The sequence below is a fragment of the Protopterus annectens genome, chromosome 11.part0 (genome assembly GCF_019279795.1).
Source record: "Protopterus annectens isolate FY-2018-M chromosome 11.part0, PAN1.0, whole genome shotgun sequence".
Lineage (NCBI taxonomy): Eukaryota > Metazoa > Chordata > Ceratodontiformes > Protopteridae > Protopterus > Protopterus annectens.
In genome coordinates this window covers 1,007,089,525-1,007,114,260 of record NC_056745.1, presented here as the reverse complement: position 1 = coordinate 1,007,114,260, position 24,736 = coordinate 1,007,089,525, and the positions used below count along the sequence as shown (strand labels likewise).

Sequence of the window (24,736 nt, the reverse complement as noted above, 5' to 3'; positions counted from 1 at the left end):
CATTTGAAAGAGTATGTTCAATCATTTGCCCCTTTTGAAATCATTCGTGATTTAAACTTTCCACTGTAATCCAGAATAGATCTGTTTTAAACCTCAACTTGCGTCACTATAATAACCGGGAAAAGCCTCAATCGTTTTGGAAACTTGAGTGAGCACTTCACTAAACTAACTCAGTTCCCAACTCTGTTAAACTGCAGCAGCTACGCTCACATTCTGTAAATAATTGGCGTTATAGTAACTCAGCCAGTTCTCAAACTGTAGTTAACAAATACGTTTTATTAACCAAACTTATTCAGCTCAACAAAAAGTAAATGGGTGGCATATTAATTTTGACATACAAATAGGTAGACCTTCCAACAGACATATGTAACGACTGCAGATACCAGAAGTCAAGTTTTAAAGAAAAGGTGGCAGTAAGAAAATAGTGTCCATGTCTGTACATCTATCATCTAGGCCAAGTGACAGTGGGCCTGAATCAGTCTTGTGTTGCATCAGACAAAGGAGTCGGACCATATAGCTCTAAGTTTTAGCCTCCAAGTTATTTGCTAGAATGTGACACAAACCAGTACATTCCTTGGTAATCCGTAGTAAGATTTCAGTAGCGAAACAAATGATGTGGAAAGAGAGATAGGAATAGAGTCAAGTGCACATCATTACGATGAACGTTCCACATTTAGTCTTTTAAAATCCCATGCTCATTGCAGTTCCGCATGAAAGGATCTGTACTACTTACACTCGGCGATAATTTCTGCGTGATATCCATGATAACAATACTAAATCATTAATTCTTTAAAACAAAAGATTTTATACTAAAATGTAAAAAAAAACTATCCCGTGAGCGTCCTAAATTAAGTTCTTATTAAGCTGTTAGAAAGTTATACATTTTACTTATTTGCTGCACAAGGTGGTATAACACACATTTTGGAGACAGACGGCTGACAGTAATGTAAACAACGAATCCCACTACATCAGTGTTTGAAAAAAGTAACGAAGAGCGGTACAAAAGTATCAGTTGACGTACTGCTAAGTTTATGCATGGAACTCATCCCAACGCTATAACCAACGCACGAGATAAAACACCTTGTTTACGTTTAAGTCTCTCAGTCACATTATACTGCCTACCGAAAGCAAGGCCGTAGGCCTCAACCACTCAAGAGATAAACCTCAATAGAATCAGAGATAAATACAGAAATAATGATTGACGCTTTTAAACTATTAACTTAAGTCATTGATGGAATAAGAACAGGAATTAATATACATTTCTGAAGTAAAAAGTTTATAACTCTTGATTGTTGTTATTGTTTAAGTAATTCAGCACATTTTCTTCAAAAGACAACAGTTTTAGGAGAGATAAAAAGAGACGTAGCTAAACTTTTGAGTCAAAATCGAGAAGTATGGAAAAGACAGAAAATGGAGGTTAAGTCTTACTTTTCAATTGCATTTTTTTTCAATAGCACAATAAGGTAGGCACTAGCAAAATCTACCATTTCCTAAATATATGCATTTAAATCAAGGTGACTAATAATATCAAATGGAATTTAAAACAATAGGTGAAAATCTTATATTTCCATGCCTTGACAAACAGATTATCTCGCTTAACCAAACCGACCAAATGTATAATATTGATCAAAGGTAATATAACCAAGGTTTCAGAAATGGAAATGGGGAATCAATGCATTTAAAATTTCTCCAACGAAGAAACGAGATGAAATAATGCCCCCACCCCCAGTTTACCAAACATCAACAATTTGTCGCGAACAGTAGTGTTGCCTAGAGCTAATTGCTGAAGTGTACAAAGAGACCGCCACCTAGAAAATCAATAGAATAGAAACCGAACTGAAACCAGCTTTCTTTATTCATACAGGCATTTGAGTTAATTAATGTCACCCGTTCGAGAACTGGGATCACTGGAGTTGTACTGAAGCGTAAGCGAGCACTCTGTGGTGTAGTATGAACTTGATAGCCCTCCAAAGATGACGTGCAAGCCGTTTCACCAAGGTTTAAAAAATTGTTGTTTTCCAGGTTTTCTCCGGCTTTATCCAAAACGTTACATTCATTAAGTAATAATGTAGGCTACTGGTTCGAATCACTTTCCAGGCTTATATGGAAACAACAATGCCGGGGTGGGTACTCAATACATGCTTAACTTGGTGTTTGACTTGCAAGGAAGCGCGACGCTTTTTCTCTTGTCCTTTGTGTTTACACTGCAGCTTCACGGAAGATAGCTAAAAAAGCCTGACAGTGCACATTCCAAGATGTTATTTCCATACATATATACTTACAAGTTACAACTACAGGATTAACAGGGCACTGCCTTTTTGAATGCACCATATTGCAATCCTTACTATGTAACGTTTTCCAAAGACAACTGAGCAACAGTTTCATATATGACCTCAATAAACGTATGCAATTTAATGCATTTTGCAAAGCACTTCTAATACTAAATGGCAGATCTATTGCTAGGTGTGCTACTGTTTTGGGGGAACTGTCTTTAACAGATCCAAGCATGTTACATTGCTACTTTCACTTAAGCAGCGTTTCCTTGCAGTATATTGACGAGGTGTGTTGGCGGAGTGTTCAGTATTCCCGAATCACTGTGAGGCTTTTGCGAAATGTGCTGTGCGTTGCATCACTGCGGGCATCACTCGGATGAACGGGCTGGATGCAAAGAGTAACTAGTGTCACTGTCTGTTAGCCAGCTTTGTGAGCTTCCTTCAGGAGGGCGAGCTGACAGCTTTAAGACCACTAAGGTGGTGACGTCAAGGCGGGCAGAGAGCGAAAGTTGCGGCTGGGTTGCTGCAACGTTTAAATAGCTAGCATCGGAGCTGGGGACCCAAGGAGCAACGGCAACAGGACATCCACCGCTACTGTCACTCTATTTTGTGGTGGGGCTGCAGCTGCTGAATATTTGCAAAAAAAAAAGGTTTCCACATCTATCTAGAGACACTCGAGCAAGCCGTAACAGCAGTGAGAAAAAATAGCTGAGCTATTCTGATCCCAACCCACTAACGTCGAGAAGATGTTTGTTTTCCTCATGGTTGCATCGCAACCGTTGTTTAAGGAGCGGGACTTAATATTTTAGAAACTAGGTGATGGGCGTGCTGCCTGGGGACTGAATGCAAACAACGACCCAATGCTCCCTCAAGCCTAAAATTCCCTGACATGCATACTGCACTTAAAGCACAGTGAACCTGCAGACTTGGTGAGTATGTTCCAATAAGCAAGCCAGAAAAAAATCTTCTGAAAAACATTAGATCGTCACTTTAGTTGCATTGGAAAGGGGGGACTGCTCTGACAACCTCCATGGAATAAGACGTGAGGTTGAGTAGAGCGGGCAACGGTGATATTCTGAAGGGGATGCAACCAGAGGGCCCACGCATGCAGGATTGCTGCTGTGCCAACAAGAGTCAGAGCTGAGCCTTTGCTTTTCTGGCTTTCAGAAGTCGAGCTACCTTTATGTATGTGTACTCATGTACAGTTAACAGTAACCTTCTGAGGTGAATGATCAGCCTTCTCCAAGGGAAACACATGAAGTACACCTGCGAGCCTTACTGAGTAGGAATTACCCCTTACCAATGTTGTGAGCTTTATCAGCTTGAACTGCGTTATGTTTGGTAGGTTATTTAGTGGAGAAAATACCAATTCATGGATCATGTGGAATCTCCAGTTTCTATTACGCACCTACACAAAAATTTGAGACTTTAATCCTCCGTTTTCCATGTGTATGGCTCTTAAGCAGACTGCCCTGCTATAGAAACCTGGATGAGTCCTGTTGGCGGTCAGCTGGGGCACTTTCTGGGTATTTTATGAGTCAGGAATCACAATGCAGCTCTTGAAAGCGATTTGGGCATTAGCTGGAGCAGTTATTTGTTGTTTTCTTGTGATTGTGATTCACTCACAGTTTTTTAAAGAAGGTAAACATTTTTTTATTAATTGTGCTGTAAATATAAAAATGAAAGTTATTTTGTATGCTTATTTGATAACCATTTGTAACGCTTTTTTGTGATCAGTTTTGCCTATTTGTGATTGTGGGCATGGCGTGCGCTGGTGCCCTATGAATCATCGTTATGTAAATCCTCTTGCTTGTCCACAGAACTATTAAATGTGTGTTTTACATTTATGGCACAACTGACTGAAGGATTAATAATTTATTATTGGTTAGCCTTTGTTGGAATAAGGTAAGAAACCTTTCTAACGTGAGTGAGAACACTGCATTGATACACACACACACACACACACACACACACACACACACACACCACCCAAAATGTGATCAGAGAAGACGAAGAAACAAAAAATGTTTGCCAGTTATGTCGGGCGCTTATAGAAGCTACTTTTCAATAGATGGCACTAATGTTCTTTGCAAGGAAAGGACAGTGCCGGAGACGTGCATTTGTATTTGATACAGAATTCTAAAAGCTGCAGCAAGTCTTCATAATTTGGCCATTTTTATTTGCAGTAATAGGCACAGATTGTGTATGCATTTTGCATTAAAACGTAGGCTTATTTATGTTAAGGCCATCAAAAACTCGGTGAATATTTCAAATGATTCAATCGTGAATCGTAACAGCGGTAGTTAATATACCTTTAGCCTTATGCCTGCATATCCACAAGCTGTAAACACTTAAATCAGTTTTGGAAGTGAACATCTATATATGAAGTAATTACAAACACTAGAGATATTTTAGGGGATGCACTTAAACTTACACAAATTTGCATAAATCATGACCTTGTGTATTAGGAGATACAGCAACATAAAAGTGAGTTACACTAAAATACAATTCTCAAAGAAACAATGAAAAAACGTTTTATGGTAGCAATAACCATATTCTAGTCGCTGCAGACACATGGACATGTAAAATTGCTGTCAGGTGTCCAACATGATTTGCTGGTTTATATTCAACTATGCCTAGCAACTAAAATATCAGACACTTTTAGAGGTAGATTTTTTATGCTAAGGAGGCAGATATATGTCTTTCCATACATAGATTCCATTTGCATTGCTTGGTGTTATAATCCACAGTACTAGAAGATAGCTGGTTAATGTCTAGGGAGCTAACTAGCAGAAGCTTTCATTTCTTTTACTGCACATTCTTCAATTACAACTTCTGCACTGCTTTCAATAAGGAGTGCTGGTTGGTGTGCATGTGCATGTTTTTCTTCCTTTCTTTTTCCTAATTCAAGTATATCAGTACAGTTTGCTCATGCAATGCTCAGTGTTATTTAATTCTTTTTAAAGAGCATCACTAGTTCAGAGCATGACACAGAAACATATGGGGAGAATGCTTTCACATTTCCAATGCTTTTTTTCCTGTTTTAATTTCCTTGAATTCAGACAATTGATAGTAATGTGTACAACCAGACTATATTGTAGGTAGGTAAAAATCCTGACCATACACATAATTACAAATTCATCACATTTCATTTTGAAGGTTCCACACTTGCACTGAAGTAAGCATAACTTTAAATGTTCCCACAAGATGACCAATATTATGTATTCTACTAATGAAATGCTGACAAGCACTTTAAATCCACTTTCTGTCTGGGCAGTATCTGCATGCATCTTTATCTTGTCTGTAAAAGTGTCATATAGATAATAAAAGGTAAATAATTCTATCTCCATCAGATAAATCTATCTATGCGTGGCTTGCACTGCTTTTTGGACTACATTGAACATGGAGTATGTGAATGTTATTTTTTCTCTTCCTGATTTATACTATCATTGTTTTACAAATGTGTTCAGTTATAATAATTTTCATAGTTTTGTGATATTTTGACATTTTCTATGCTTTAAGCATGTAGTGTTTTTTTAAATGCTAATCTATATACATTACAGCTTAACCTTCTGGGTTGGTTATTGTCAAAATTAGTAATATAAAACTGTGTCTGAGAGCATTTGATATCTGTGATTGCATTTCTGAATGCTTAAAGTACAAATATTCTTGAATCAGTTTCTATATCTGATGGCTTGTATTTAGGGCAATTTTTTCACTTAGGTTTGTCTGTACACTACATTATCAAACAGTACTATCATGTTTGTGATAATATTTGTGGAAAAGAAGCACTGATATTATTGACCAATGATCGTGATAAATGCACTAGTATGCTTATTATGAATGACTATTAGTGAATGTTCATGATCAGTGTCTGTTTTCCATAAATATAGCTAGGTTTACATTCACAGGACTTGAAGTAGATTGGAGAATATTTCTGATTGAGGAATGGGACAGCACTGAGTTAACATATTCCCAGTTTTTTTAATTAATTACTTCACACAGTCTATTATATATTAATACACATGACAAATCATTATTAAAATAATAAAATGGATACATATCTTGCTGCTGTTAGGGAAACTCACAGTAGTTTGTTTTTCTTTATAACATAAGATACACTGCACAAATCAGTCTTAGTTAAATATTACTATTTTCAGAAAATTAAATTGTTCACACTGCACTGATGTCTGAGAATGTAGATCTTGTGGTAGTTCAACCTTTACGTGGCCATTTAGAGGAAGAGATGAACTGATAATTTGCCTGTTACAACCAGGCCACCAGCTTGACAGACAAGCTGTTGTATTTTCTTGTCTACAGAGAGGGGAATGAATTACATCATCAAGAGAAAATTTAAGAGTAACCACCTTTTCCAATTTTGCTTGTGTAATGCAATTCCTTTCAGTGCAAATGGCTGTAAACTTAACAACACATATATTGTAATTGATAACAAGTTATAATTAATAGAAAAGAAAACATGCAAATATTACATTCCTATAGCTAAAATGAAGAATACTTTTTATGCAGTATTTGCAGCTGTATACTGTTTTGCAGTTTAATCATGAATAGCAGTCTAAGCATTGAAATAGCTACACCGTGCATAGAAGCCTCGCACCGCTGAGATTTAGGCTAAACTTTACAAACAGATGCTGCTGCTGTTTTTGTAATGTACACGTTTTAGTTATTATAATGAGCATTACTGAATATTACGAAGCAGGAAGTGCTGTGTGTACATGACTAAATACTTTAATTTACAATATGAAATTCATAAGGATTCTGTTGGTATTATTTCACATCCATCTGCTAGAATTTTGAAGTTGCCAAAAGGGACAAGGAACACAATGTAAGCTGAGTGAGACACAGAATGCATTGTCAGCTGCCAGGATGGTGCTTACTTTACAGTATAATGCTGTGTATGTCAGAAGCAATGATTTGAGGGTACTGGCTTGTCAGAACATGTGTAGAACCATATCTGCAGATTAAAAAAAACAACTGCTGGAAAAAATTATTGCATGTTTAGTCTGGTTCTGTCAATAGTTAATTTATTGTCATTGATACAATTTTTCACGTATAAAGCATATGGTATTTCTGTTCCAGGGACAGCAAATCTGTATTATTTGACATGAAGGACAATGATTACTTTCTGAAGTAGAATGTGCTGAAATCGGAATAAGCAGTAACTACACTGGAGTACATGTAATATGATGTGTAGCATGTACTTGTATGTTAATATGAAGTGTCAGATTTTTTTGAGAGTATGGTAATCTGACAGGTAGAAAAGGTGTGAAATTCACTCTGCCTCGTTCTATTTTTAACACTTGGATTTTTATGCTGTTTTTTGAGTGGGAATTTTATACATTAGTAAGGCAACTATTTAACTGAAACTGGTAAACTAATAGTTCACATACTCCTTAATATGAAACACACTGTAAAACAAATCATAGACTAGAAAGGCCTCTTCTTGATGCTTTGTATTATGGGAAAAGAATGTTGGTGCCTTTAGTTTGTAAAACATGACTGGTTCAATTATCTACATTCACTGAAATTTCTAACAGACATTGTTAATTTTCTATTTTTCATTACCATGGCATTGCACATAATTTTAATATATAACATGTATATGTATGTGTATTATATATATATATATATATATATATATATATATATATATATATATATATATATATACACACACACAGACACACGTCTATATAGATGTCTGTATGTATTCATATTATATATGTATATACTTGTGTATTCAGTATGACTGTATAAATATTATTCAATTGGCATGTAAACTGTCACTCAAGGGCGTACTCACATGTGGTAAGAACCTTCAGGTTGTTGCTCTTCCATAGCAATATTTGAAAGTCTGATGCCTGAGGTTTTTCTACATTTAAAATTTCCTTACAGTTATAATGCAACACAACCAGAAGAAAGAGGCAAACTTTAAGAAAGTGCAGTTTTCTACTAAAGAAACAAATAGATGCAATTCTCTTTATTGTGAATCCGTGTCAGGGGCAGAAAATATTTCATGGCACTTATGAAATGTATTTTATTCTCTGTCCAATAGTCATATAACTAAATACTACAATTGATCATAAGTTATTTACCTTTAGATGCCCTTTTATTTCAAAAAATAAAGTGCATAAAATAATGAATATGTTTTTACTAAACCATTTTGTTTTATATACTTTCTTGAGTATTCTTTAACTCTATAAGCATCACCTTTTGCAATGCGTAATGATGCAGTTTTTGAGCGGCATTTTATTGGCTGAGGAACTGTTTCAAGGAAGAGAACAATCGGCACTTGTTCTGAGTTGAGTGGGAAGGAACATTTTAAATAGCTATTTTCATGGACACTTTTTTTTCAGGATGTGAAGAATAGGAGACACAGTGTGCCTCTCTCTCCACACTTGGGCTTTTATGTGGAAATTCAGGTCATCCTGTGGTTAATCCATTCTGCTATGTCCAGTTTCTGTCTTAGTATTTCAAAAAGATGAATTGAGCTGTGAAGGAAGGAAAAGGTATTGCAATGTATAAATGCAGTTCCAGGCCTGTGTGACTCAAACACAACAGCCACCAATATATGTTGCGTTTCAGCTTTTTTAAGACCAAGTGAGTAAAGGAGAAGCATTTCGTCCAACACACACACATGTAATTTATTTATTTACTTGTTTATGTTGTTGTATGTAGAAAACGTGTTTTATATTATAGTATAATGCAATGGATTGCCATGCAGTGTTCACTTAAAGTGCTATACACAAAAGTACTACTTTTATGTAAGCAGCTAATAACAGATTAGGTCGATTTAGCCAAGGCCAAATGCATATTATATTTTGAAGTGCCAGTTGTAGGGAAATTAAATTGATTTTATCAGTCTGTGCAATAGCTACACGAATATTGCATCTGAATCTTTCACAAGCTTTGCAAGAACTGTAGTTTGGCATACCTATCTCATTTTGGTGCCAGTTCATCACACAGACAGAATCACAGAACATTTGGTTAGGAAGTTACAGGAACAAAGTAAATGTATATTTGTCTTTTATGTAGTGCAGAATGTCTGCTCTCACTAGCCTTTTCTTTTATTTTTCCATGAATACAGCCTAAGACATGCCTCTAGCTGTTGCTGTATTATATTATCTGGAAGTATGACAGTGTAAATGTCTATAGTGTCTTTGCCATACACATAATAAAATTACTGTGATTTAGTTTAGAATATGGAATCAGCATCTTATAAACATGTAACATGCAATACAAACAATGCCAGGATGAAGGCAGCAGATATGTGCAATACATGTAGAAGACGAGATATGGAGAAAATGGGGCGTTCTTTCATTTAGTTACTCTTTCTCCAAGTACTCAATCTGTTCTGGCACTTGGTGGATGCACAACATGCAATCTAAACCTACTGTGGAATCTAATCATTTTACTGCACATGTGTTTAAGGCAGGCAAGGAAGGGATGAGATGAGAAGAACCTTCCAGTGTGACACAGGAAAAGGGGAAACACCATCAGTTTTTATTTTTTTAGTGAATGTAAATTTATTCAGCAAAAATATGCAGTCTGGAGATGGAAATGACGAGGGATGGAGGCTATAGGAATACAGATCAGGAAATAAGAGTTTATTGGAATACTGTCCCAGAAATAAATTGTGGGAATGTGTTCTATGCAGCGATCGTGTGCAAATCAGTTTATGAATCTATAAAACCTCAAAAGCAGAGGGAATGTAAGCAAGTGTAGAGAAGGTTTAATATGTATGGCTGGTGAGTACACTGACAATGGGGTGCAATGTAAAATATAAGACAAGCTCAGTATTGTGAAAATTAAATATCTGTTAAATAAATGACCATGCCCACTATAAATGGCTAAACTTAAGATATATCTTATTATATCTTGGCAAGTAGTAGTTAAAACAATTTACAGTCATGGGCAGCACAGTGGCACAGCAGATGGCATTGTTGCCTCACAGCAAAAGGTTCCCCGGTTTGATTCTTGGTTGGGGTGCCTTCTGTTCCGAGTCTGCTTGTCCTCCCTGTGTTCGCCTAGGTTTCCTCTGGGTGCTGCAGTTTCCTGCCACATTCCAAAGACATGTAGTAGGTGGACTAGACACTCTACATTGTCTAAAGATGTGAGTGTGCATGTGAATGTGTGGTGTAAAAGGACCACCAAGGCAGGGCTAGGTACATGGTGTGTGAACATTCACTCTAGATGATTGCCACTGCTAAAGTGACACCCTGACTCCATGCACAAAAATGGGATAAAGGGGTTGTAGATGGAGGAATAGATATAAACAACAGACTATCTAAAATTCAAGCAACTTTAAGAACTCTGCTGAAGATAGCAGTGTATTTCTTATCTGTCCTTTGATTGTATGGTCAAAAAATGTTAATGCTAGACCAATAAATGTTTATCCAGCTAGACTAGCCCGGTCAACAAATGTAAAATAAATAATAAATAAATAAAATAAACTATTTAGAGAAAAAAATAAACCTATCTCTTCATATCTTATTTACATTGTGCCAAGTTTAAAAGTTCTGTATGAGTCAAACTATTCAGGAGTTGCATGGGATATACTTTATTGGCATTTTTTTTAATGACCATCTAGATAAAGCAGCAGCAACAGTTATCACTTCACTAAAAACACCTCCTCTTTTTTGTTATTTATTCATGCATTTTATGCATTCCTGCTAACCGTTTATTTTTGGCCTATCTTGTAAAACTACTGAATATCAAATTTACTCTATTTATTTATTTATTATTTTACATTTGTTGACTGGGAAAGTCCGACTGGATATATGTCCTTTTTCAGCGGAGGCCCGGGGAGAAAAGCTCCACATAAAATAAAGAAATTTTATAAAAAGCTCCAATTACAATAAAAAAAAATTGTAAACAAAATCAACAAAAGATTAAAAAGAAGATTGCAGTAATAATGCTCAGCTACACTCTAAATGTACTTAAAATACAACTTGTTTAAAGTTATTTTAATTTTTAAATATTTTAAAATGTTTAATTTTATCGTTTAGTAGACGTGTTATATATTTAATTCTCTCCAAAGTATGTCATATTATTTGCATTTATTCATAGATACAATTAATGGGAACAAAAGATGATCTATATTAGTTTTTAGATGAGGAAATATTTGCTTTTCTATAAGTGGGACATTTTAATTTCTGTGCACTATTTTCTTTACCGTGTTCATTCAAAATTATTTTGTTTTAAATGATTCTGTAACATACAGTTCATAGTAGCTGCTGCTAAGGGTATTGAAGGTAACATGACTTACCTTCGAATAACTAATAACATTATAATACTTCAAGGAAGGATTTCTTTGGCAAATAAAGTGGATCAAAGGTAAAATGGTATGCCAGTTATTTTGACTAACACCATCTCCCATAGTTTTAAATGTGATAAACGATTATGGAAATAATACTAAAGAGCAGATGGCACACAATTCATGGCTTTGAGGTATTTTCTAACACTCAAATTGTTTGCCCTGAAATTATATGAAAAATGACCGAAACAGTCCATTGCTGGAAGAACTAAAAAAAAAGCCAAGACAGATGTTTAATATTGATACTATAGTTTTTGTAAATAAATATTACAAATACAACTCACATTTAATAGCACTGTTTTCAGAAGTACATATGGTATTAGGTTCAGAAATTTCATTTAGATTTAAAATTTATGAGTTTTGGCACAAATTCCTACAGGAAGAAGTACCAATTACATCCCAGCTGCCCAGACTTTTGCAAAATGTCCAGGTTTTTCCTCATATTTTTGGTCAGTTCTTCATAAAATGCGTGGTTTGCTTTAAATCATTGAGGACTGAAGTCACTAAATAACCACAGACATTTGAGTTTCAGACTTTGCATCCTTCAGAAAATATATGCTAATACAAGACCTTTTATTCTAGCAACTGTATAAGTTTATAAAAACAATATTTAAATTCTGTTTCTATTTTTGGGCCCTGATTATTTTTGTCTTTGTCCAGATTTCTTGTGCTATGAGGGTCAGAGTTATGATCACAGAGGATATAAGAAAGTTTATTTGTATATTCCAGTGCACTTCTATCACTGCATAGTGTTACTACAAATATTTTGAGCTGAATAAGTCTGCATTTATGTTTATTTGTGTATTTATTGCCTATTTTATTCTTGGGGTAAGAAGAAAAGATACAGTTGAAAAATGTGATTTACGTAATTAATGATATAACGTAATTTCAGGTATATTCAGTGAGTTGAAGCTGGCTGATCTATTTCTAGTGATCTGCTATTTATATAGCTATGCTGTGGCATTACTAATGCCTACTGTCATACTGACACTTAACAGGAAAAAGCATCACTCAATTCTATGTACAATATATAGAACAGCAATAGTAAAATATCTTCGTTAAATGTTTGCTTTCACTTACCACATTCCACATATTTTATGCAATACAGAATTCAGCATTGCTGTTTGCATTTAGGTCTTTAGCACTTTTTATGTATGCATAATGTTTGTCCTCAGTAAAGTGAAGTGTAATTCATAATGTGCAAGTAAAGTAATATGTAATACATAATGTGCAGTTAAACTGAGGGGTCTAGGACTCTTACACGAACGCACTTTTTACCAAATCGCAAATGGGCAGGCATACTTACGCAAAAATGCTTTTAACTGAAGAAGCATTTTCGCATAAGTATGCCTGTTGTGCCAGTCGTACTACTGTGCAGATAAGGGAAAATTCTCTTTTCCCCAATGTAGCGTGATCTCTGAGTGAGAATATTAAAGTAGGGGGTGTGGGGGTGCAGGGGAGCCTACCCCCCTGCGTAAAAGTAGATTTCAAATTTTTTTTAACATACTTTAGCGAAAGCGCTTTTGTTAAAGTTTGTTTGGTGATAGTGGATTCGGACTGTTGAACGACTGAGACTGGGCCTCATGATCAAGGGCTCATTGACTCTTCCTTCATTAAATGGGCAGCATCCAACCATTCTGTGTGGTAATTATATTTAAGGGAACACTTTAAAACCATCCTTTTATTCTGCAGGGACACCCCATTCTAGCATATGTAGAGTGTGATAAATTCCCTACGGTCTCCCTATAAAATCACTATAACTGTCATCCATTGTGGAAGGCGTGTCTTTCCATACAGCAGTCTGAATGTCAAAATGCTATCATAAAATAAAATAAAAAATGCTCTCATAAAATACAATAAAATAAAAAAGCTAAAATAAAATTTAGCTGACTATGCATATGGTGCATATAAGCAGATATTAAATGACAAAAAACAAGTTAATTACTTAACTAATACATTTAGATCTAATATGATGTATGTGCAAGGCAGATAGACCTGTACTAGGAGATATCGTGACTTCAAGAGAATTGCTCCTGTGATGAGCATTTTTTTTCTATAAAGTCAGTGCATACATTCTAAAGGTATGTTAGCATTCATGGATAATTTGTCTCTGGTGTTGTAGAGATGCAGGAATGCGTCACTGTATTTTCATGTCCAATCAGGGAACATGCAGCCAAGGGTGGCACTGATGGAAGATTTCAACTTGTTGATGACAGAGAAGAGGAAAAGGAAGGATAAAGATAATAAGCCATGAGCTGACGCTAAAGAGGGTAAAGTTCATGGCACAGTGCTTCTCTCATGTGCTCTAACTTGACCTGAGCTGCAAATTTACATTATTTGGTCCACATCCTGCTGTGACTTAATAGTTCCCTCCTAGAGTACAAGGGCCATGTGGTGTTTGTTTATTTATTCATTTTAGTGAGTACTGGAAGTAATAATTTTAAGTTAATGCATAATTTCTATTGAAGATATGTTGAACTGTCATTAATAGGAGTCATACCTTTCCATTCGGCAGTGGGAAAAATTAAACATGCCTCTTAAGTATAGCTAAAGTTCAACAACAAACAAGAATGTGGTATTTTGAGTGGTTCAAAGCAAAGCAAAGGGCTAAATTCTAGGACAGTATGAGGTTAGAGAAAGATGCTGCCTCAGACTTGTGAAATGTTTCCGATTATTTATGAGTTTAAAAGATGTTTTTTGAATTGCATATGAGTATAAGGGATGTATGAATCTAAAATAAATGTCTTCAATTTACATATGCACATAAGAGCTTAGATGCCATTCTCTTTCTTATATACAATTCCCTGTGATTTTTGACAAAGGTGTTATAAACAAATCTATTTGTAGGCCTCTAAAAATTACTTGCGCCTGGCAGATGATTCTGATATGATATTGCATATTCATTTTTTTCATATTCTTTGTATAGTTTTCAGATGTATGTACTCGAATTCTAGCATGCCTTCCATATACTGCCCTAAATCAACCAAGTTATTATCCGTGCACCCCAATAACAATGACAAAAGAACGACAGTAATGCTAATTGTATTAGTGATGCACCTTGCATAACAAATAAAACCCATTTGCATTGCATTTCTTGCAGTGGTTTGCTTTCTACTGTTTTAATGACATAGCGTTGGGTAGAGATAATGAGTACAATGTAAGGATGGCATGACAGTGCGCTGAACATGCAGGATGTATATCTTTTTGCTCACGTAGACATGCAGAAACAGATGCCTCAGAACACTGGTTCAAATGCTGTATGTAATGGAGGCAGGTACAATTATATAGAGAAGTACAGTGGCGGATTTGGATAAGCAGTCCATACACTATACATGTAAAAGGTGTGATGGCATTAATATACATCTTTCTGCATTAACATACATGAGTGGCTGTAAAAACATCATATTGTCCGGAGGCTGTTTACTAGATTCTCAGTATTTTTACACTGCACTATACTGACTGACTACATCTTTGCTGTCGTAAATGATAAAATTCACTCTTCCTCTTAAGTTGGACTGCAGAATCATCTATTTAAATGTTTTCATTATTATATGTAAATAAGAGCAGCTCTTCCCATTTGGGGATAATTCTGTACTTCAAATGCCGCAATGTCTTAAAATCCACTCCATAATACAACTTTATTGAATATGCTCGTATGTAACACTTTTCTCTCCTGGTCACATTGTGTAATGTTGAGCATCTACAACCAATCGAACCAGTGGCGTTGGGTATTTCATTTCCAGTGGTACTGGTTGCTGTTAAAATATACAGTGGAGAAAATGCAGGTTTAAAATATGCAGCATCCTTTAAACAAACATCTCCATCTCTGAGACATGTGCAATCATCTTATTTAAAGTAATGCAACTAGGGAAAAGTAGACAATGAATACAAAAATTACTATGAGACCTGGGTACCTGTTCTATGGGTATCAAACATGTATTGCTAGCATAACACTATCTTGATGGTGTCTTTCTTCAAAACTTCCTTGTTATCTTCACAGCCATCACAGATCCCAAAACATCTATTGAATAAAATTGTCAATCTATGAGCCCCCCCCCCCACACACACACAGATGCTTGTAAAGAGTTTTGCTGTAGGCAGTCAAAGTTGCTTAAACTGGTCAGATCATTTGAATATGGCAATACAATTTATCTAATTCTTGGGGGTGGGGTTGGGTTCTTCCCTGCAGGACAACAGAGCTTAGTCCTTTCTGCTGGTCCTATCATTGGTCTTGTAGACTCACAATCCTTTTCATATAATTTCCAATGAAACTTTCTTGGACAAAATGAGCTTACCTATTTCTTCATCTTATTTCAGAAGATATTTTCAAGTCCTTTTCTGAGCTACAAAATGTGTGTTCTTCTTATATCAACTCTGGCATTACTGCAAAGCTAGATAAACAATACCCCACAATGTCAATGGAATATTTGTGTGTATATATATATATATATATATATATATATATATATATATATATATATATATATATGGTTTACTATTGAAATTTCGAACATCACTCAGTCAACTGTTGTATTGTCGAATGCATTAGGTCGGAAACGCAATTGTCGAAGACATTATAATCAATCGAGGAATGGTTTTACCATGGGTCGAGGTAGGGAAGATGGTTATAGTAGGGAATAATACTGTACACCTACCTCGACCCATGTTAAAACCGTTCCTCGATTGATTATAATGTCTTCATGCTTCGACCTAATGCATTCGACAATACAACAGTCGACCGAGTGATGTTCGAAATTTCAATAGTAAACCATATATATATATGTTTATGTGTGTTAATGTAAAATTTTAAATGATACATGTGACATTTCTGGGATATATGTATCTCTTTCTATGAATACAGGTGAGCTTGGTTACCATTATTGTATAGCGTGCGTAGCTCCAAAATTGGATTTTTTTTTTTTGCTTGGCAAGTGGTTACATTATTTATTTATACTCTGTAATCACAGCTATGTTCTACTCCCTAGTATTAGTTTTATGTTGGCAATGTCAAGATGATTTTTGGGGAACATGGGTGAATAATTTTAAAGCTAGTTCAGTCTTACAAAATTCTGGAGACAGTTGGCGATTATGTTCATTAGTGGAAATTGCTCCTCTGTCATCCCTGTGGCTGCTAGAATATAACAAGGACACATATACTTGGCTGAAATGAAGGCTGCATAGATTTTTAAGACCAGGTAATATGACAATCTGTTCAGTGATTATATTGAGAAACATAGTCTATATATGGACTGTTGATATCCACACATTGTGTATTTGTAGGGAATATCAACATTTATAGCAATATCCTTGATGTATATTAAATATGCAAAATGCCTTATTTCCTGTATTTTTTATGTATAAGTGGATTTCAGATTCTTGACAACTGTAATAATTGCCTAGAATTTTCATCACAATAGTGAACTTGCAGCATCTTATAGAGATTATTTGATTCACATTTTGTAATGGATACACAGGTGTCTAGAGGCTACCATCTTTCTGGCACCATTGCATATGATTAGTACAGCTCTGTTGCTATGCAACCAAACATGACATGGAAGGTGGTTTATCGTACATTTTTAAATAACACACATTTTGAATTCATTACCTTGATGATTTACAAACAAGATTACTTAACTTGTTTGCTGTTCTAGTAAAGCTGACAGTAAATCGAATGGGGATTTTCTTTCTCTCCTTTTTCAAAGTTTCTTACTATATATTTAAGTTAATATGCATAAAACTGCATAAACGCTGTGTGTGTGTGTATATATATATATATATATATATATATATATATATATATATATATATGCAGATTTTGATTATTGATAAAAGATAATTTCACCTGAAATGTTACAGCATTTTTAGTATCATTTCAGCAGCAAATGGAAACATTGAAACTCTGATTACCTGCATCGACTTCCTGTGGACAAAAATGCAAATTTTATTTGAGCATTTTTAACTATTGTTTCTGTAGTGATAACGTGCAAAATTTACATGAGTAAGTCATCATCATTCTACTACCTAAACATGCAAAGCTTTCCGCTTTCAAGAACTGCTCTGTATTCTGATTCTTTCAAATCCATTAGTCTTATCTCAGAATACAGTGGAGATTTTTTTCTTTTTGATGTTACCCTAACATTATCCCTGAATTCAAAAGAAATATGCCCTTTCATTGTGCAGTATCAGATACTGCATATGTTTTAAAGGGAATTTAGAGTACCTCTGTTTATTTAAAACTTCCACAGATAACAAGTTCTATTTGTTCAGGGCAAATCTTAAAAAGGCTGTATAGGTATAGTATAAGTGTTACTGTTTATGGATACCTTCCTGAATGTTACCCGTGATACGTCTGACAGTCATACATGCTTTACCATAAGGGGTTACTTAGCTTTTTCTGAAATACAACTGCTAACAATTTCAAAATATTGAGTTCTGTGAGGAAAAATGAGTATATATCTTTTCTCAGAGAAATGTGAACCTCAAAGGTGGTGGGTGGGAACTGGGCCGGGGGGGGTGGATATTGCCACTTAACCCTATTTTCTGACACACATCCATTTCAGATCTTATGCTTGCTACTTTAGTGCATTTGTTGTGCAATGTTTGCTATTTTTTTTTTAACCAGACCTTAAATTTGACTGTTTCTCGGAAAGCAGGTTGGGAATCGATACACTGCCACAAGGTCAAAATTGGGTTGCTCAGTGAATTTGATTGCTAGGTTTTGAGAATCATCCCTCTATATCCACATACATGCCCTTATATAATGGTGCATGCTGTACTCATGTTATTTGAGACATTTCTGATCAAATTTACCATTGTCACTTACCATACAAATAAGACCACAAAACATGGTAACAACCAATAAATCCAAAATAGTAAAGCAGTTTAACCCTCGATTTGGTATCAAACAATTTTAATCAACAATAAAAAAAGCCTAACTGATAAGCGCTTTCGTCTTGAGACACAAGACTTCATCAGATGATCTGATGAAGTCTTGTGTCTCAAGATGAAAGTGCTTATCAGCTGGGCTTTTTTATCATTGATTAAAATTGTTTGATACCAAATCAAGGTCTGGACTGCTTACTTACCATAGAAAGTATATTTTTAATAATTTCTTCCTAAGATTGTAATGGAAATGATGTAAAAAAGTTAAAAAAACATAACATTTTACAACTTCTGAACATCACAGAAACTAATCAGCTGGTGTACAAATATGAAACCATCACATCCAGCTATCGTTTATGCATATTCATAAACAAAAACAGATACAAGTATCTTATGTTTGATGATGTATTTTTTGATTATCACAGCTAGATAGTATAGACACATTGTTCAATTTGTTCTATGCTATTTTATAGCTTGTCTTTGAACTAGACATTTTATATTTACATTATGTTGTGAATGTTTATTGTTTCCTTTTCATCCCTAACATTTTACCATTTTAGTAAAACACTTCATGGGTACAGTTTCAGCACTGGTCGAAGTGGTCTACCTTCAACCGTTACAAAATGAAAGTAATGTCGGTTTATTTTCAGTATGGAATTTAGCACCCTTCATTGTAATGCAAGGTTACTGATAATGATATATTAGTGGCAGTTTGAAACACTATAGACAGCTAGAATTTTATTAAACTATTTACTGATTTAAATTTCTCATTCCCATAATGGTTTAATAATTATTTATTTATTTGTTTTATTTATTTATTAAAGGATATGATGCAACAATTTTTTAGGCTTTGTTCAAAAATGGAAATGAGGCAGATAAAATTAAAAATACAGGCCCACTAAACAGTAGTGATGATTGACTGCATTTGTATAATCCCCTAAAACACAATCAGTTATCACCTGAAATAGTTGCTTGGTTATAGATTAAGACAATCCAAAAAAATGCAACAGCAGACGTCCTCAAATAAAGTAAAATAATATGCTAGATACCTAGCTGGCTCACTGGTATAACTCAGGAGGTTAGAATCTGTGAGGCCACTTCCACAAAAAGGTCGGTCACCAGTGGAGTCCCCCAGGGCTCTGTGCTAGGCCCACTCCTCTTTAGCATCTGCTTCTTGGATGTCAAAGCCAATCTCAGATGCCTCTGGCTAACCAATTTTGCAGGTGATTGTGAAGAGGGAGCAGTTATTGAATCCTCTCAAGAAGAGAATGCCTTTCAGGAAGGCCTAAAACAGATAGATGCTTGGTGCTAAAGCCAAGGCTTAAAACACAATACAAAGAAATGCATTACTGTACCTTTTGGGAAGTCAGCCACCCCGGGTAACTATGTCATCAATAAAACACCCCTAAAAATTAATTTACTAGTTAGGGATCTTTGAACTCATACAGACAGTAACCTATCCTTAGCAAGAAAATCCTTCTGTGTTGCTCAACTTAAAAGCAAGGGTATGGTATCTCGGTGCAGAGATGTCATCATACTATTATACTTGGCCCTCATTTGACCTATCATAGAGTATAATGCTTCAATAGGTATGTACCTGACCAGAAACATGCAGCATCTGGAATGTAATTTACTTAATTGCTTCAGTCATTTATTTAATTTACATAATATTTTACTTAATGGCATTTACTTCCATAGAGATCTGGTTATACAATAACCATTTGTCTCTTAATCCCAAGATAACCAAACTTATTATGTTCACCTCCAGGAAAAAAGACTTCCATAAACAAGTCTCGGTTCACTATACTTTCCCAGAGTAACACAAAAATTGAAGTAGTTAGCCACACTAAACTGTTAGGACAAATAATTGATGAGAGCCTAAATTTTGACCTGCGCATACAACACATTAACAAAATACATCAAAAACTAGATATCCTTTATAGGCATAAACATTTCCTTTCTCCTCCCACTAAAAAAGTACTTGCTACCAGTTATTTGCTTCCCTCTCATGTACGGTGCCTCCTTGCTTACTAATCTGCTATCCTCACTAAAAACTAAACTTGAAGCATGTTGTAACAAAATCACCAAGTTTGCAACAATTGCCAGACATTCTACTCATCACTGCACATCCCTACACTCACTGAATAGGCTTGAACTCCCACACGACCTCACCTATCTGCAATTAGCTACAGCAGAAACAATAATTTTCAAACCCTCAGATTGTCCTGCTCTAAGTTTTTTATTTAACCACTATCTTCCCAATAGGTCCCCTTAGATCTGAAAAACAGCACCTTTTGCAAACCCACAAGGCCAACCTACCTGCTGGCCAACTACTTTACTTTACTCTTGTATTGTAGCCAGAGCCTGGAATGCCCTTCCATTAGCAATTTGTGCCATTCTGAGTCATGCTTCTTTCAAAACTGCTTTGCACGAACACATCTCTACTAACTGGTTCAGTACCTGTACTAAACCTCCTCCGTTCATAACTTGACTGACATCTTCCTGTTGTATATACTTATATTTCAGATTTCTTTATCAATTAATTTTCCAGAAATAATTTAACTGCGCTTATACATTAAACTCTTGCATATTATACCCTTTTTACTTTTTAACATTTTGTGATCTTAAGAATGCATTGCCAATGTTTTCCCATGTATTTATTTTTCATGTAAATCTTATATTGTTAAATTGTCTGTATAATGTTATATTTTTTGTGTAAATTTTTATATAATAGTTCTGTTTTTATGGAGCTTTTCTTCCCGGGCCTCCACTGAAAATGGGCTGTTAATGGCCCAGTAGACTATCCTGGTAAACAAATGTCAGCGAATAAATAAATGCCCACTAAAGTTCCTTGCAGAAAGAATACAGGGAGTAAACACAATGTTCTATGCTGATAGCCTCAAAGCCCTGTCCCTTTACTCAGCATCATATAGATCTTTGGCTGGTATACAAGGCATCCCTGGACCTTGTTTGGATAAACCTTTTGCACATCCACAAAACAAGCAGCATCAGAACCATTAGATTAAAAGACCTAAATTTTGCTTGCAACATTAATAGGACATGACAGAGAGACAGCTGTATTTCTCAGAGAATTCCCATTCTCTGGAGAAGGCTCCCCATTCATGTAATGCATAGTTCATTCCTATCTGTACTTAAGTGCAACTTGGACCAAAGAATGGGTAATTGTAAATTCACCCCTGGTCTGGCACCTATATCTCCAATGGACAGAGGCAGTAAGTAAATCACCACCTATATAAATCAAATTTGTGGGTCACATTTGGGTTGCATGGCTAAACTTATAAGGGCCCCAGGGGTTGTTAGCCTAGTATACACCTATGAACCTATGAGAATGACTGTGTATAAGATAAAAAGATTAATGCTTCTCTGCCTGTTCGAATGGAACAAGATTACCTGGAACTTTGAGTAGTGTTTTCTGAAAAAAAGTGGCTAAATGTCATGCAAATTTCAAAACAGTGTACTATGTCATGTGCTGTACTTGATAGTTCTTATTTTTTTAAAGTGGAAGAATGCTGTTATGGATTAGTCCATCTAAAAATGCATTATGTAATTGTTAAATATGCTACATTAAACATATATGCATGCCAGGTATACTGTACATAAAAATATTTGACAAAATGTGTGCCAGGGAATGCTGTTGTTAAGGAAAAAACTTATAATGAGGAAAAATTGTTATGTAGACTGTGCCAGACTAAAGATCAAATTAAAAGGAGAAAATGTGGCGGCAGTTTGACTCTTCATAACAAAACTATGCTGAGTAACCCATTTATTGTTATTTATTTATTGATTGATTGATTGATTTCCTGATTGAGACCTAGCCCAGACAAATATGCACAAATTCCCATCTGAAATAAAAGACTACACTGGTTGAAAGATATCTAGCATTTCAGTAGTAATTTATATCCATATTTAATGTGTTTATTGGCAAGTGTACAGAAAAAATGTCAATAAATCAGGCAGAATATAAGCATGTTTCCACATAACTAACATATACAACATTTGCAGAAAACAATGACATCTTTACAAGTGTTGGTTTTCTTTAATAGTTAGGAATAAAAAACAATTTTTGTTTACCTAGGTAGCTGTTTGAGATTTATAAATTTTATCTCAATCCTGAGGTTAATCAAGATCACTACCAAATGTATATCTTCAGCTAGCATGTGTTGCCTTAAACATTAATACACATTGAATTTGTATTTGAATGATTTATTATTCTTACTGTGTACAATCTTATCTCAATACCAAAACTTACTTGTTTGTAGAACCATTTCAGGCCTTTGTACTAGTTTTAAACTTAAAAAGCCAGCACTACTCTTTAATCATGGAATATGTCCTTAAAAGGTCATTTGCATATTTTTTTCATGGGTGTCTTTCAAAAAACATTTTTAATATTATACAGTAAAGAGCCTGATTTGCCCTGATTTTTTTTGATGTTTTGCCTATATTTTTTTCTCTGAAACCTCTTTATTTCAATGTTATAGTTTTGCAAGTATAAGAGTAGAAACGTTCTTAATGAAAAATGTCAGATAATTGGTATTGTCAGGTTAATTCACACATTGTAATAAAAAGCATTACAAGGCAAATGCATTTCTAAAAATTGGTACTGATTCACATTTGCAAGAACATTTAGGCAAAACTCTGAGCAGGTTAACTAAGCAGATATCATTGTTTGGTCTCACATATAAACATTTGTAAGTGCTTATCTTGAACTTAGTGGAAATATGTCACCATTTTGTATACATAGGCATAATTTGAATAAATAGTGGCATTGCATGATGCAAAATATATGCTTTATTGTAAACTAGACTGAAAACATTCACTTTCAGCTATCAAGCTGGAAACAGCTTTGTTTTGTTTTCTTTTGTCTGGTCTGTTGCTCCTCATATACATATTTTGAACATGCTGTCGAATCATATACCTGAATGATTATACATTCTTGTTAAATCGTATATGGTTATGTGAGGAAAAACTCCTGTGCAGTTTTGACAGTCTGATAGGTATTACAGAATGAGAAATTACATCCAGTAGCAAACATTACAACATAAAAAGCAAATTAGATTGTTTTACTGCCTTAAATGATTATAAACTCATTTGAGGCAATACTCTGGCATAATCAACAGACTTCTGTCAGTATCATATTTCAACAGGCTGCCTGTGTTTTACCTCTTTGTATAAATAATATTTACTAATAAAGACAGGTGCCTGGTTTGCAGCCAGGTAACTACAAAGTATGTTGTATAAGTAGAACTAAACAAGTTAGAAGGGTAACTACAGGGACATTTTTTGGTCTGCAGTCAAATTAGCAAGGAACCTATAATCCTACCACATGTTAATTAGCTTTGTGTGGGTGCAGCGTTGAAATAAAATTACTGTACTCAACATAAGAACAAAGCTGTTTTTCTCTTTATTTGCATGTTGTACTGCATATTTTAAAACATATTAAATTGACATTGAGTAATGGAGTATGCAGTTAAACTTTACATTCTTTGATTTGTAATGCATTTTATAAATGTTTAATATTACTAGTTACCTCAGACTGTATTTATGGTACCTCATATTCATTTTAATTGTTTTATGTGGAAACAAAATGGATTTTATGGAACATTTAAATGAAGACTAATAAATACATAAATAGACTATTGTGGGCTGGAAATCTAGAGGAAAAAAACTAAAGTACTCATTATGATGATTAAGAAGCTGTACAGCTCTGTAAAAATTCTAGCAATTTGTTTTTTTTTTTTCCTTAAAAGTATTGCACACTAAAGCTATCTGGACATGACCAACTCATGATTACTATGTCTCAAACAAATAAATATAACTAATAAAATGTAATGGTAAAAACAGTGTCTAAGGGCAGCAGGTGTACAACATGCAGGAGTTTTCACTGGAGTTATCAAGTTATTTATTATTATTTCTTGCTAACCAATGTTGCCGGAAGTGGGGATAACGTTTTCCAGTCAGACCCATATCCTTTCATTGCGTTGTATTGTGTGAATGTATGGAGGGTAGTGTGTCATACAGCAATAGAGCAGCCTCCAACGCAATTTAAATAGCTTCCACAGTCCAGATGACAGGCTCATTATCATACAGAAGTTGTATAACATATGCTGTAGTTACCTTTACCACGATAACATGAAGATGATTATAAATACCATAAGAAATTTCAAATAAAAAAGGAACAATGGCCAAAAAAACAGAGGTTCATAGAAATATTTTTATGAAATCTGCA

General features: G+C 34.9%; 1 protein-coding gene across 1 annotated transcript in view; it reads left to right on the top strand.

Annotated features, from left to right (window-relative positions):
- Positions 1 to 1,885: 1,885 nt before the first annotated feature.
- Positions 1,886 to 24,736, top strand: part of TAFA5 (TAFA chemokine like family member 5) — a 1,356,938-nt gene continuing 1,334,087 nt past the window's right edge. The window contains exon 1 of the mRNA XM_044088373.1: positions 1,886 to 3,914. Coding sequence (XP_043944308.1) covers positions 3,824 to 3,914 — 91 coding nt within the window. The 5' untranslated portion in view covers positions 1,886 to 3,823. The remainder of the gene's footprint in view (positions 3,915 to 24,736) is intronic.